The sequence below is a fragment of the Eptatretus burgeri genome, chromosome 9, assembly GCF_056783735.1.
Source record: "Eptatretus burgeri isolate ZD-2024b chromosome 9, Ebu_testis_v1, whole genome shotgun sequence".
Lineage (NCBI taxonomy): Eukaryota > Metazoa > Chordata > Myxini > Myxiniformes > Myxinidae > Eptatretus > Eptatretus burgeri.
This window is the reverse complement of record NC_140969.1, coordinates 35,253,595-35,266,094: the sequence shown is the minus strand read 5'-3', so window position 1 is coordinate 35,266,094 and position 12,500 is coordinate 35,253,595. Positions and strand designations below refer to the sequence as shown.

At 44.6% G+C, this 12,500-nt stretch overlaps 1 protein-coding gene across 1 annotated transcript in view; it reads left to right on the top strand.

Annotated features, from left to right (window-relative positions):
• Positions 1-12,500, top strand: part of LOC147019891 (protein kinase C delta type-like) — a 76,349-nt gene that overhangs the window by 32,177 nt on the left and 31,672 nt on the right. Inside the window, exons 4-9 of the mRNA XM_085894701.1 lie at positions 4,220-4,305; positions 4,512-4,641; positions 7,650-7,756; positions 11,107-11,176; positions 11,429-11,592; positions 11,853-12,026. Coding sequence (XP_085750827.1) covers positions 4,220-4,305; positions 4,512-4,641; positions 7,650-7,756; positions 11,107-11,176; positions 11,429-11,592; positions 11,853-12,026 — 731 coding nt within the window. The remainder of the gene's footprint in view (positions 1-4,219; positions 4,306-4,511; positions 4,642-7,649; positions 7,757-11,106; positions 11,177-11,428; positions 11,593-11,852; positions 12,027-12,500) is intronic.

The following is a 12,500-nucleotide window of genomic DNA, read 5'->3' as shown; positions in this document are numbered from 1 at the left end:
CAATCAGGACACCCCTCATCACCACAATCATGCTCCTTCCTTCCTCTCAGCACACCTCTTCCCAATCCCTCAAATCTTGTACCTCCTCCTGCCCACTCCCTTCTTCACCATACCTAAACCAAGTTTCATTCTTCCCCTCTCCCCACCTCTCCCATCGCTCTCCTGCACCTTGGCCATGCCTGACCTCATCGTCTCCCCTCCTTCTCAAAGCTTCCCTCTCAACCCTCCATTGCAAAACAACCTTCACACTCTTCCGCCACCAAGCTTCCCTCTCACCTTTCTCAAAAACTCCTCCTGTACCATTCTCCCTCAACTCTCCCCCTCACTCTTCTCCATCAACTCTCTTCGCTCACACTTCTCCCTCCAATCTTCCCCCTCACACCACCTTCCCAAATTTGCCCCCTCTCACATTCACAAAAGTTCCTCCTTCCCCCACCCTCTCTCTTCCACCTCATCACTCCACCTCCTCCAATCTTCAACTGCCCTCTGCCCCATCCCTTATGACTCCCCACGGGACCTCAACCCTTCACCACCGAGCCTTTTCTCCTCCTCACCTGGTCCTCTCCCCAAGCACTTCTGCCATCCCTCACACTCTTTCAATAACTTTCCTTATCTCCCCCCCTCCTCCCTCGTCATACTCTCCCCTCCCCTCCTCTGCACCCACAACCTCCTCCCCACCATCTTCCTTAACAGTGTGGACCTCAAACATCCATGGCCTTCACTCAAACTTGACAGATCTTTCCATACAGGTTACCACTGACAAACCAGACATAATCTGCTGAACAGAAACTTTCCTCCTTCAAGACATCTCTGACTCCCTAGTATTTCTCTCTGGTTACTCCCTCCTCTGGTATGACAGACTTGAGCCTCGTCCTGGTGGCGGAATTGCTTTCTTCATCAAACACTCTATTCCTCACTCTCCATGCACTACCCTATCTCCCCCACAACCTCAGAAGTACCTCCAGCTACAGCTTCCACTCCACTCCCACCTCATGTTTATATGTGTGTTGTACCGTCCACCAAACAGTGATGACTCCATTTACATCTCGCTCTCCGAAAACACGGACCAACTTCAATCCTCTCATCCCAACTCTTTCTTCCTCATATGTGGTGACTTCAACTGTCATCATACCAGTTGGCTGGGCGTGAGTACCTCTCTCACCTGCCATGGCACTTCAGCAAAATACTTCTGTGAATCATTGGGACTGACACAATCTGTCAACTTCCCGACCCGGATCTCAACCAATGGTACTCCATCTCTTCTGGATCTGATTTTGACAAATTTCCCTGAAAATATCTGCTGTTCTTCCTCCGCTCCAATCGGTTCATCTGACCACGTCCTTGTCAAAGTGGACATCTCTTTGGCTGTTGTTGGAGAACTACCTCAGCACCGTGGAGTCTGGCATTTCACTCAGGCTGACTGGCAGGGACTTCAAGCAGCCATCAAACTTCAAGACTGGTCTCCCATCTCTACTTCCTCCAACAAACTCATCCTGGGAATTATTTCAGAGACACTATCTATCTCTATATCTCTATCTCTATCTCTATCTCTATCTCTATCTCTATCTCTATCTCTATCTCTATCTCTATCTCTCTCTCTCTCTCTCTCATGCATAGACTTATCACATCTCGTTTGCAGTTGTTGTACCCTTCTTCCCGCCCTTGGTTTACTGAAGCTTGTGATGAGGCAGTTGTCCTGAAACAACTTGCCTTTGCCTCATGGAAGACTAATCCAATTGAAGGCAATCTCAGTTCCTTCCACAAAGCTCATAACAAGTGTGTGTCTACCCTCAGGAGAGCCAGAAAACAACATCTTTCTCATCTCAAGTCTAAACTCTCAAACCTCTCTCCCTCCTCCAAATCCTGGTGGCGTCGAGTGAAGTCTGTTTCTGGTATATCACGTGTCTTCGATATGGTCTGGCACCCTGCCCTGCTCACCAAACTCTCTTCCCATGGTATCCAAGGCCATCTCCACTCATGGCTCGCAGACTTCCTCTCCTGTCGCAGCCAACGTGTAGCCCGAAATGGAGTTCTTTCATCCCCTCTTCCTGTCCAGGTTGGAGTTCCTCATAGTAGCGTTCTGGGCCCTGTTCTTTTGCTGGTTTTCATCAATGATCTCTCTGACTCTCTGGAAAATCCTCTTTATCTCTTTGCTGATGACTCCACCCTCTGCCACACTATCTCTCATCCCTCAGATCGGCAAGCAGCAGCATCTTCGCTCTCTGCAGATCTGGATAAAAATCACAAACTGCTCCAACACGTAGAACATGTCTTTCAACCCTGACAAATCTCACACTCTCACTATGTCTTTCCGAAAGGACCATCTGGAAGCCCCCCATCTACTTTCTCACCAATACTCTTGAAGAAGTCCTTTCATTCAAGCTTCTGGGTGTCACTATCTTCCATGATCTTTCCTGGGAAAGCCACATTTCTAAGCTGGACTCCAAAGCCAGTCACAGACTGGGCATCCTCCGTCATGCAAAGTACTGGGCAAATACGTGCCAACTCTCTTCAATCCCACCCTTCCCTCCAGGTCTTCAAAACAGCTGTTCACCACCATCTCTTATCTTCCGCCATCCAAAACCACGATCTTTTCCACCCCCGCTAATCCACCCCAAACACACGTCCATCAAAGTCCCTGCTTTCCTTCCTGAAAGTCCCTGTAGTATCCATCTTCTATTCCCCATGTTCCCTGTCCCATCCCTCTCCCTTCCACAGATCTCCTACGTCTCTGTTCCCCCGTTTTTTTCCTTCCCTCTACTGCTCCTATTGTCTCCTGCTCCCCTTGTTGCGCGTTTCTGTGTGTTAGTTCTCATACGAGCCTTGACAGTGTATACAAAAAAAACAAAAAGTGAAAAAATGAATAAATGAACAACCGTCCGTCTGCCAGCCTCAGATGTATAAACTGATGTATAAACGATGAATGTGGTCATCATTGGTTAGATATTTATCGCTATGCCGTCCTGATGAGAGAAAATAAGCCCGAAATCTAGATAGGCGGCTCCGTTTGATGTTTATCTGATGTTGACCATGTAATCTTTGGCTGTTTGACAGTCACCGGGCCGAGGCCTCTGGGTTGGAAGTGACGCTTTGGTGTTAGACTATGTCCAATGGAGATCGGGGGAGTGCTCGTCACACTCCACATTTCGATTTACCTGCCGATCACATCACGTGCCTTCTGGTTGAATGGTTTGAATTAGCGGGAACAATCGTCTGGGTGGCAGATGGACGGTTGTTCTTTACAGATTATGCGGTTTTACCATGCGAGACATAATCCGCGGCGATGCTCACCATAACAGTCAGGAGGTGCGTCTGATGTATGTACATACATATGTTTATGATCTGTCATTAAATGTTAACTGCACATGTTGAGGTATAAGTACTCAACTTTTACCAGTGTTACCTGAACTGTGTTTGAATCTTGATCCAGATATATACTGCTCACTGTGGTGCTTTATATGCAGGTGACTCATCAATGTGTGCGCTCTCCATTGGAACTTCACCTGCTTGTCTGCTAGCAATTGTTATCAGCGGCCGATAAAGATTCCACGGTGTCCTTCACAAAGAGTCGGGCAAGTTATTGCCGGCACCTTGGACAAATTACTAATTCTTGTTCTGTCATGTGCAGCGGCAGTGCATCAGTGGTGGAGCCACAGCTCAGCAATGATGCAACTAGCAGGCATAATTGATGATTGAATCCTGGTCAAATATGTGTTCACAAACAACGATGGCCCCTCCTGGGTGAACAATCTGAATGGCCTTATTGAACCTTCTGGTGTGATGCTATGTTTTGCGCCTAAATCTAATGGTTTACACGACCTGGCGCTCCTCTGATGGCAGAGCAAGGAAACATCCTCATGCTACCATCAAACAATTTGATGAATATGAGGACAATTAAAATCGTAAACAATAAGGCAACACCATTTTATGCAAGAAATTATATGCGAAGGACACGAGATACTCGAAAGGAGACGACACAGAACAAGCACTTATCAATTGTAAAGAGCAAAATGCTTTTGAGCTGTGGCCTTAGATATGATAGAGGGTTTGATTTATTTCCTGATAGTCAAAACTGAATAAAACTGCTCCGAGTCAGTGTTCGCAAGGTGCTCTGCATCCGCAAGCATCCTATCCATCACACATGATGTTTACCAAGCTTAATCTCGTATGGATTGATGTAATTGAGAATAATTTTTGATTGCTCATCCAACACTTGTAGAATGCAACGCTTCCAGCCACAAGCGCTGTGTTCACAAAGTCCTGGCTCAATGCACCGGTTCTGCTGAGGACAATGCCCAGACTAAGGTACCCGTCCTTGACACAGTTGATGCACTTATCCGAACTCACACACCACTGCAACTGCAACTACTTATTAGCACAGACAGTGTAGTTTGTATCATGAGTGCGACACTACCATTCTCATTGGGAAATGTCTCCATCAAACCAAATAGGACAACAAAGAAATGAAACTTGAAAAGTTCCAGAAGGCAAACCTGTCAATGTTTTCACAGATCATGAGAGAGCACTCCCAAATGATCGTCCCTCATCACTTCATCGTCCACAGCTACAAGAGTCCAACGTTCTGCAACCATTGTGGAACCCTCCTCTGGGGCCTGGCAAAGCAAGGTCTCAAATGTGAAGGTGGTTTGCAATGACATTCAATATCACTAAACTTTTTGAGAGTTGGGCATAAAACATGGGATGTAAAACGAGAGCAGAAGGAGCATGAGAGGAGGGGTAGGAGCATGAAAGAAGGGAAGGCTTGTGGAGAAGCAAGCGGCAGATAACAAAAGGACGACCTGATGAAATGAAGTACATGGTGACGTAATGACAGTGGGGGCAGTGGGACAACAGGTGGACACAATGGCAAAAATAGCTGACTGCAACTCTGCCCGGGTTTTTGTACACCGCTCCTTCCCAATTCCATATCCAGGCGATGCATGACGTCATTGACGGGCACCAACGGAAGGGAGTACTCAGTTTTTACTCCGTTTGTTACTTGCAAAATTGAACATTTTTCAAGTGTATTGGTCAGTCGAGTTTGTTATTCTGTCTGTCTGTTTGTCTGTGAATCCACGACAGGTCACAATTCCAAACCGATCGTCATGAAACTTTACCAAGTTGTGGAGGTAGTCTCAATTGAGAAACCTATTGATTTTGAGGTCAAAGGTCAAAGGTCATTTCAGATTCCTAAAATTGTCATTTTTCATCAAATTCACCTGATAGTTGAACAGGACTTTCATATCAGCTTACTGAATTCAACCACCAATAATTATTTTTGAGGTCAACCTCAGCCAAAAGGTCAACGTAGACCAAAGGTTAACTCAGGTGGGATTTCGAAAATCCCCGATTTTCATCCAATCAACTTGAAGTTTTAAGATCATTTGCATTTCAGGTGAGTGAATTCAACCAGCTGATTATTTTTGAGGTCAACATCGGTCGAATTTCTAAAATCGTCAATTTTCATCCGATTCACTTGAAATTTGAAGACGAGTGTCAAATTTGGTCAGTGAATTCAACCACCAATTATTTTTGAGGTTAAATTTGTTTTATGGATTTTGGAAGCATCATGCTTTGCACGATGTCTTCTTGTTTCTGGCGACCCGTCGGAGTGGCGACCCGTCCAAGATTGTGCCAAATCGGCAAGGAAAAACTGCTTTGGCAGTTCCAATGCTCCGTTCAAGAGTATGGTCCACGAAATAAATCACTAAATTAAGCCACCGCCACAACCAGAATTTCCCAGAGAGAAAGTCTGCTTAATTATAACAAATAGCAAATGGCACGGGGAGAGGAAACAGAAGGAAAAATGCAGTGAATGGCAATAAACAACGACCTCATTAATTGATCGAAACCCTTACTGAACATATTCGTTCACGAACCAAATGAACGAATGGGATTTCTTATGTAGCCTATACCTTAACTGGGCCCACAGACATGCCACGAGAGACAGACATAGTTGGGGACAGACAAGACAGAAAGAGATGATTGGGCAATCCAGTGCGTCGTGAAGAAATCGCACAGTTCAGGGTTCTGGTGCAGGCAAACGTCTTGTCACCAGGGTGAGGAGAGGAGAGGGCATGACTCCGACTGAGTTGATGCAGCGGTGGCTTGGTGGGGTGTGGCTTCCGCTCTGCGAGCCCTTGATAAACACTGCCTCAAGCGTCACATGCCCAAGATTCTCTTCATGGTCTCTTTTTGCCCCCACCTTTTATAAGGTCTGCCACGCACCTCACTGATGACGCTTCACACCCTCCCCTCTCACTCACCATTGGCCTGCATCTCAGCCAGTGGGTTGGGCGAACCCCTTCCCGACCTTTCACCTGATCTTCTGAGGCATCATGGTCTCAAATTGACAACGAGCATGGATTTACCGCCTAAACCTGCGCTTGCGGCCTTGAAAATACAGAAAAGACACAAAGGTAAAAACATCAAGTAAAAGGTCAAAAGGGATGATAATTTTTGACACACATGAGGAAGGGGAGTTGTTGTCCAATTATACATAAAAGTGATGCATATCTAATATCACATTTAATTACAATTACGCTTATGTTAAAACACTCAAAAGGACATCACTGCGATATTAAGCATCTCAAACCCCTATAAGTCATTTCCACAACAAAATATTTGCATAATTTTTTTTTTCATGGAGTGCTGCTCTCTCCTATGGGCTGGGGCCCCAGCATCACATCTGTCTCTCCTGGGTTCTGTGGATCTAAACCTTTGAACGTTATTGGGATCTCCTGTGATGAAGCTGAAGCACAAGGTCTGTTGCTGTCACATTGCAGGGAGGTCGAGATCGGTTGGCTCTTTTTTATTGCCCCTCCTCAGGTATTATGGCCAATGCTCTCTTAGCCTTCCGATCATCATCCGCAGCTCCTTCAGGATGCACGCTTTCCTCCAGTAACTCCCTCTTCTAAAATCCAAACTGACTGCACACCTCAACTCTTTTGTTCCTTGCTTCTACAATCTGTTGAACTGCCTCCCAAAGGTTGTTCCATCACACCCTTCCTTCCAAGGCAAAGCACCATCCTTACGCACAATCTCGTATCATTCCCCATCCTTACGCACAATCTTTATCAACCTCCCTAACCCAACCCCCTTAACTTGCTGATTGGAGCGTTTTAACTTGAGCAGAGTCTACTGAGATGCCATATGGGGGGGCAGTGTGAGCATACAGCAGAGATGGACTTGACAAGGCACTGTCCTGACTTTTAGGAATGAGACTGTTTGGAGAGTTTAGACTTGAGAATTGCAAGATGATGTTTTTTTTTAATCGCATGCCTCAGGATTGACAAACACGTGTTGTGAGTCTGATGGGTGATGTGAAGTTATCCTCAGTCGGGGTAGCTTTCCATGTTGACAAAGCAAGCTCCATGGCCGCAACCACCTCCCACAGATTCAGTGTACCAGGACCCAGATGATGGATAGGGATAGCCTCAGATGTAATTGGATAAAGCCGGTGCATGAGAGAAAGTAGGTTTTTGTGAAATATTCCGAAGCAGAAGCAATATTAGACATGGAAACAGAAGACCAATCATTTATGAGCTGACAGATTGCAGTCTCTGCCTGTTGGCCTTTGTAAACAGTTGTATTCTGCGTTGTTGAGGTTGTCCCTTGAAACATCGTACCTCGTTGCTTGTCCGTTGCAGAGTGTGACATGAATATACACCATCGGTGTATTGACAAGGTGGCAAACCTCTGTGGAATTGATCAGACATCCTTCATCGACATCGTGCATACAATGAACATCCAAAAGGTGAGTGATACACCAAACATGGCACCTGTGCTTTCCATCAAATGAGAACATTCACCTTGGCCTAGTTTCAAGCAAGTGATGACGATGATACTTGAATGAATGAAATGTTACATTGAAATGGATTAACGATAAAAGCCGTTGTTCGGATCGATACCAGGATACTGAAAATAATAAATCTGTCAAGTATGCCATAGATCTTTGTGGGATGCCACAACAGAAGGCTATTGGTAGAACCACTGATCTGAGTGGGCACCGAGACCAACCGAGGATGTTGGTTCAGGTGTTTTGTTTTTTTGATCATCTTCAGAAAGCTACCTTGGCACTACTTTGTCTGGAGATTCTACAAGTAAACTTAGTCTACCCTGCCCATCCAAGTCTCTCCCTCAAAGACTATTGATCAACAATTTCTTCAAAACAGACTTGCACAGTACCTGTGACTCATTCCACGAAGATCTACTCTATGTCCTTCACAAATTCCTTCCTTCAAAGCTAATACGAGTTCCCTTACACGGAACTTCAATGCAGGTCATGATAGGAGCCTCACAAAGGTTGCCAACCTTTGGTTGTTTGTCCACATTCTATCCTTTCTCAATGCTGAACATCAAGCAAGGAAGTAGCACGTACCATTTTTAAAGTCTTCAGTATGACTCGGCCAGGGTCCGATTCGAACCCCTGACCTCCCAGACTCAGAGTGGAAGTTCTGACCATTTACACCACAGAGTGCCTTCAGCTTTCTTGCCGATTGCCCTACCTTTGGTATACCAACGTGTATGGTGAGACATTTGCCAGCAAGTATCTTGCTTTTTGACACCTGTAAAGCAAAGCCACGAGAAAGTAACAAGTGGTAACTTTTCAAAGCACACATCCAGTTTATTGCTGTTGGTAGGCAAGCCAGAGTCAAGCATTGGACTCACCTGAGATTGGAACTTTCAGGCCTGATTCAGAACCCCACTTCACTTCCCTGGAGATTGGGGAATGTAAGACTCACAGACTCCTCAGTCTGTCCTGGCAGGAAGCTGAGGCTGAGAGCCTTTTTTCTCACTAAAGTCAGGTTAGTGGTTTTGTTGTCCTTTATTGCTTCTGCTCCATCGTTGCCCTTTCCATTCTTTCTCCCCTCTGGCCTTCCCCAGCTCCTCCAGACCGCACGTGTTCTTCCACTAATTAATTTGTGAGCTTCCTTAAGTCTCGGCTTTCAGATCACTTCCACTCCTTCATCCACATTTTCTGTCATTTGTGGAACCACGTCCCTGAGCCCATCCAGTCTTGTGCTCATCTCCAGTCTTTCAAGATCGTGGTCTACTGCCATTGCATGTTGGCTCCCAATGTTATCCATACCTTGTTATTTCACTCTGGTGGTGTTTGTCCATGTCTCTTGTCCACCTGTTCTTCTCTGCCCCACCATCTGTTGTTCTTCTGTCTCGTCACCATTGTGTCACTTCTTTACGAGCCTCAATATCTTGAGACATACTTTTGACATCACCTGTGAACAAATAGCAAGACATCCCTCATGACAAGCTGCAGAAGTCCCACCCCCCAATGGAGAATGAATGTATTTGTGTCATCCATTGAAGAGATTGCCTCTCACACTTGACAGGTTTTGCAGTTTGGTGTGCAGTGAAAAGACAGCACTGGCGACATTTGGTGGTTGTGATTTTCAGCAACAAACCACATTTTGTCTGTGTTGGAACATTGGATATATCCACACGTGTTAGTGGCCTCTGTCAAGCAATACGATTCCAGACCGACAGTTGGCATTGATGGTGTGGGGTGTCGTGGGTTACAAATTACGATCATCCTTTGTTGCTATATTGAGCAGCAGAACTTTATGATGAATGAAAGATTTCCAATGGCCATCAATGGTACCCTCACGGCCTGTGCATCGTCTCATCCTTTTCCCAACTGAACGTACAGTGAACGCACTTGACAAATATGTCATATCAATGACAGGTAGTGCAATTTACACGACTATCAGTTGATAAACAACAACTGCATTGGCAGCCATCTCATCAGAAGACATTACAAGAGAATAAGTTCTCACCTGAATCAATGCCTACCTCTTAAATGAAATATGTTATGGTGAGGACGGCATCACCCCAGGGATCTTTTTGGATTTTCGAAGATGCACACCCTATTGGCATCAGCCGACGACTGCAGAACTTTACACGCAATATGCCACCAGGTAGTGCCGCAAGCAGCTATAAAGTAATCAAGTAATCATTTACTCAGGAAGATTTTTGTAAACTCTTGTAGCAAGTTTTGCCAGGTACGAGTGATCGGGATTTGGACATCGGGGAAAATCTTCAGGTTCGGTAAAGTGAACGTTCTGGAGTTTATTGCCACCGCATGTAGTTTTCTTTGTGTTGGACTATAGATTGTGGTTGAACGTAAGGAACTTGATGTTGCAAAAAAATTTTTTTATTATTATTATTATCTGCGAAGGGAGTTAGATACATTTTGCTGAGTGTTCAATGTAATCAAACTATTCCTCCTCCGCATGTAGCATAAGGCTGCAGGTAGCATCATTGGCTGAGGGCATGACGATGCCCCTATTACCAGGACACTGGTCCTCAATTCACCAACTTCAGAAGGATGACTGGCTGAATCAACCCCACCTGGTATTAATTTAAAAGCAACAGTGGGCTCAAACTCAGGACCTTGAGATCCCAAGCCAGCCACCCTAAACACGAAGCCAACGCCAGGCTTAAAATTTTAACTCATAACTTGATATTGGCCATTCATGGTGGAACTTTTTGCCATTCTTCAACGTGGACTTCCCTCTAGTTTCCCCCCTCTCCACAGGTGGAAGGAAGTCATGTTTTCATTCCTGTCTGTTTGTGCAGAATATCTCAAAACGTTGTGGACGGATTTGGACAAAACATGGTGGACACTTTGGGTGTGTGACCACGACGAATTGATTCGATTTTGGTGAAGATCCGAATCCATATCCGGATACGAAAGTTTTTAATTTTTAAAATGATTCTTCACTATTGAGAGATAGGACCAAAAGCGATATATAGCACGAATTCTCAAAAACTGATTGAGCCTGATATGTTCTCCTGGATCAGGCGTTGTGTGGTGGAGGTATGTGCTCTTCCGAGTGACCTTCTGGGATATAATTATATTCACCACCACTTTAAAATGGGAAGTTCAAATGTTTTCTTGTGCAAACTATTGAACCTGTTCATGATTTTAGCTCTAATTTACAAAGAAAGCGGTTTCTGATCTGTTCCTCACATTTTGAGCTTCAGATCCACAAATTTGATCCAAAGGGTTTTTGAGCTACAGGGAAAAGGAACTAAATGATGTTTTGTGCTTTTAGCAAGGGTTAGAAGTGTCATTTGAAATAACAGGTGCAGAAAGAAAACGATGGCAAGCCAGATGAGGAGGAAACCACACTCTCTCTGAAGCTACCACAAACAGGTGCGGCTTACGTACGTACGTATTTGACTTCCATGTATTTTGAGATTGTATATCAAGGTATAAAAACACTAAGCGAGTTTGTTGAGAGATTGATTTAAAGAGCAAATGAAAACTTAGGTGTAAGTTAACTTTTGGAAGTTTACATTTCAAAATAAGTGATATAGTTAAGGGTTAAAGAGAGCTTTCAAAGGTGGCTGCGGGGCATACATGTGGGCTGCATACCCGAGTATGATGTGAAACCTTTGTGTTCAGGAGGAAAAGCAAACATCGGATGGGAAAAGGAGGTGAGTGATGAAAACGGGAGGGTGGATGAACCATCATCTGCGGTTGTGTCAGAGGATCTTAACAACAGCAAAATGCTTTCTCCAAGTGACTTCAACTTCCACAAAGTCATTGGCAGAGGCAGCTTTGGGAAGGTAATGGTGAAAAAGAAGAGTTGTAAATAATTGTTGCTAAAAACTTGAAAGTTTGGTTCAGTTTGGATGTCACTGAGCGGTATTGGTTTTTGCACGTGTCGAAAATATTCAGGTAAGGAAAGGTAATAACTGGCTGAAAAAAAAAAACCCTGAAACTCTTCAGAGGTACGTCGAACTGAACTTTGAGTTCCAAAAGGTAATTGTAGGAAACTTCCTGTAACCGGCTGACCACAATATGACACCTGTGTGTTTCACTCGAGGTGCTATTGGCTGAGTTTCACTCGAGTGGACGATACTTTGCCATCAAAGTGCTGAAGAAGACTGTGGTCGTAACAGACAATGATGTGGAGGGCAGCATGGCAGAGAAGAGGACTATGTGCCTGGCTTTTGAAAACCCTTTTATCACCAGACTGTTTAGCACTTTCCAAACGAAGGCAAGTACGAGTCATTGGCATCACTTACTTGATATTGCTAAACTCCTGATAACACGTTTGGTTTTAATCTCACTGATTGATATGATTTGACACAAGCATGGAGTTAATATTTCAAATGTTTTGACCTTGACCTCATTTTAAAGGTCATGACCTAATTCGACCCTTTAACCATAACTCGAGTATAGTTTGCTCACAATGAAATTGCCCTCACGAGATAGCCTTGAGCAAGGTGCCTTTAGACCTAATTTACATCATACCCCTCCATGTTAAAGGTCAAGGTCTTGCATCCCTGGGAGTGCAAACCACCATTTAGGTTTTTCTCTCTCTTTTCTGCCAATGTATGGGGACTTTTGGAATTAAATTTTGCCTCAATAATGGGAATATAAAATATGCGAGGTTTATATAATTTTTGACCTTGACCTCTTTTTAAGGTCATGACCCAATTATGACATTTTCACCATATCTCGACTAAGG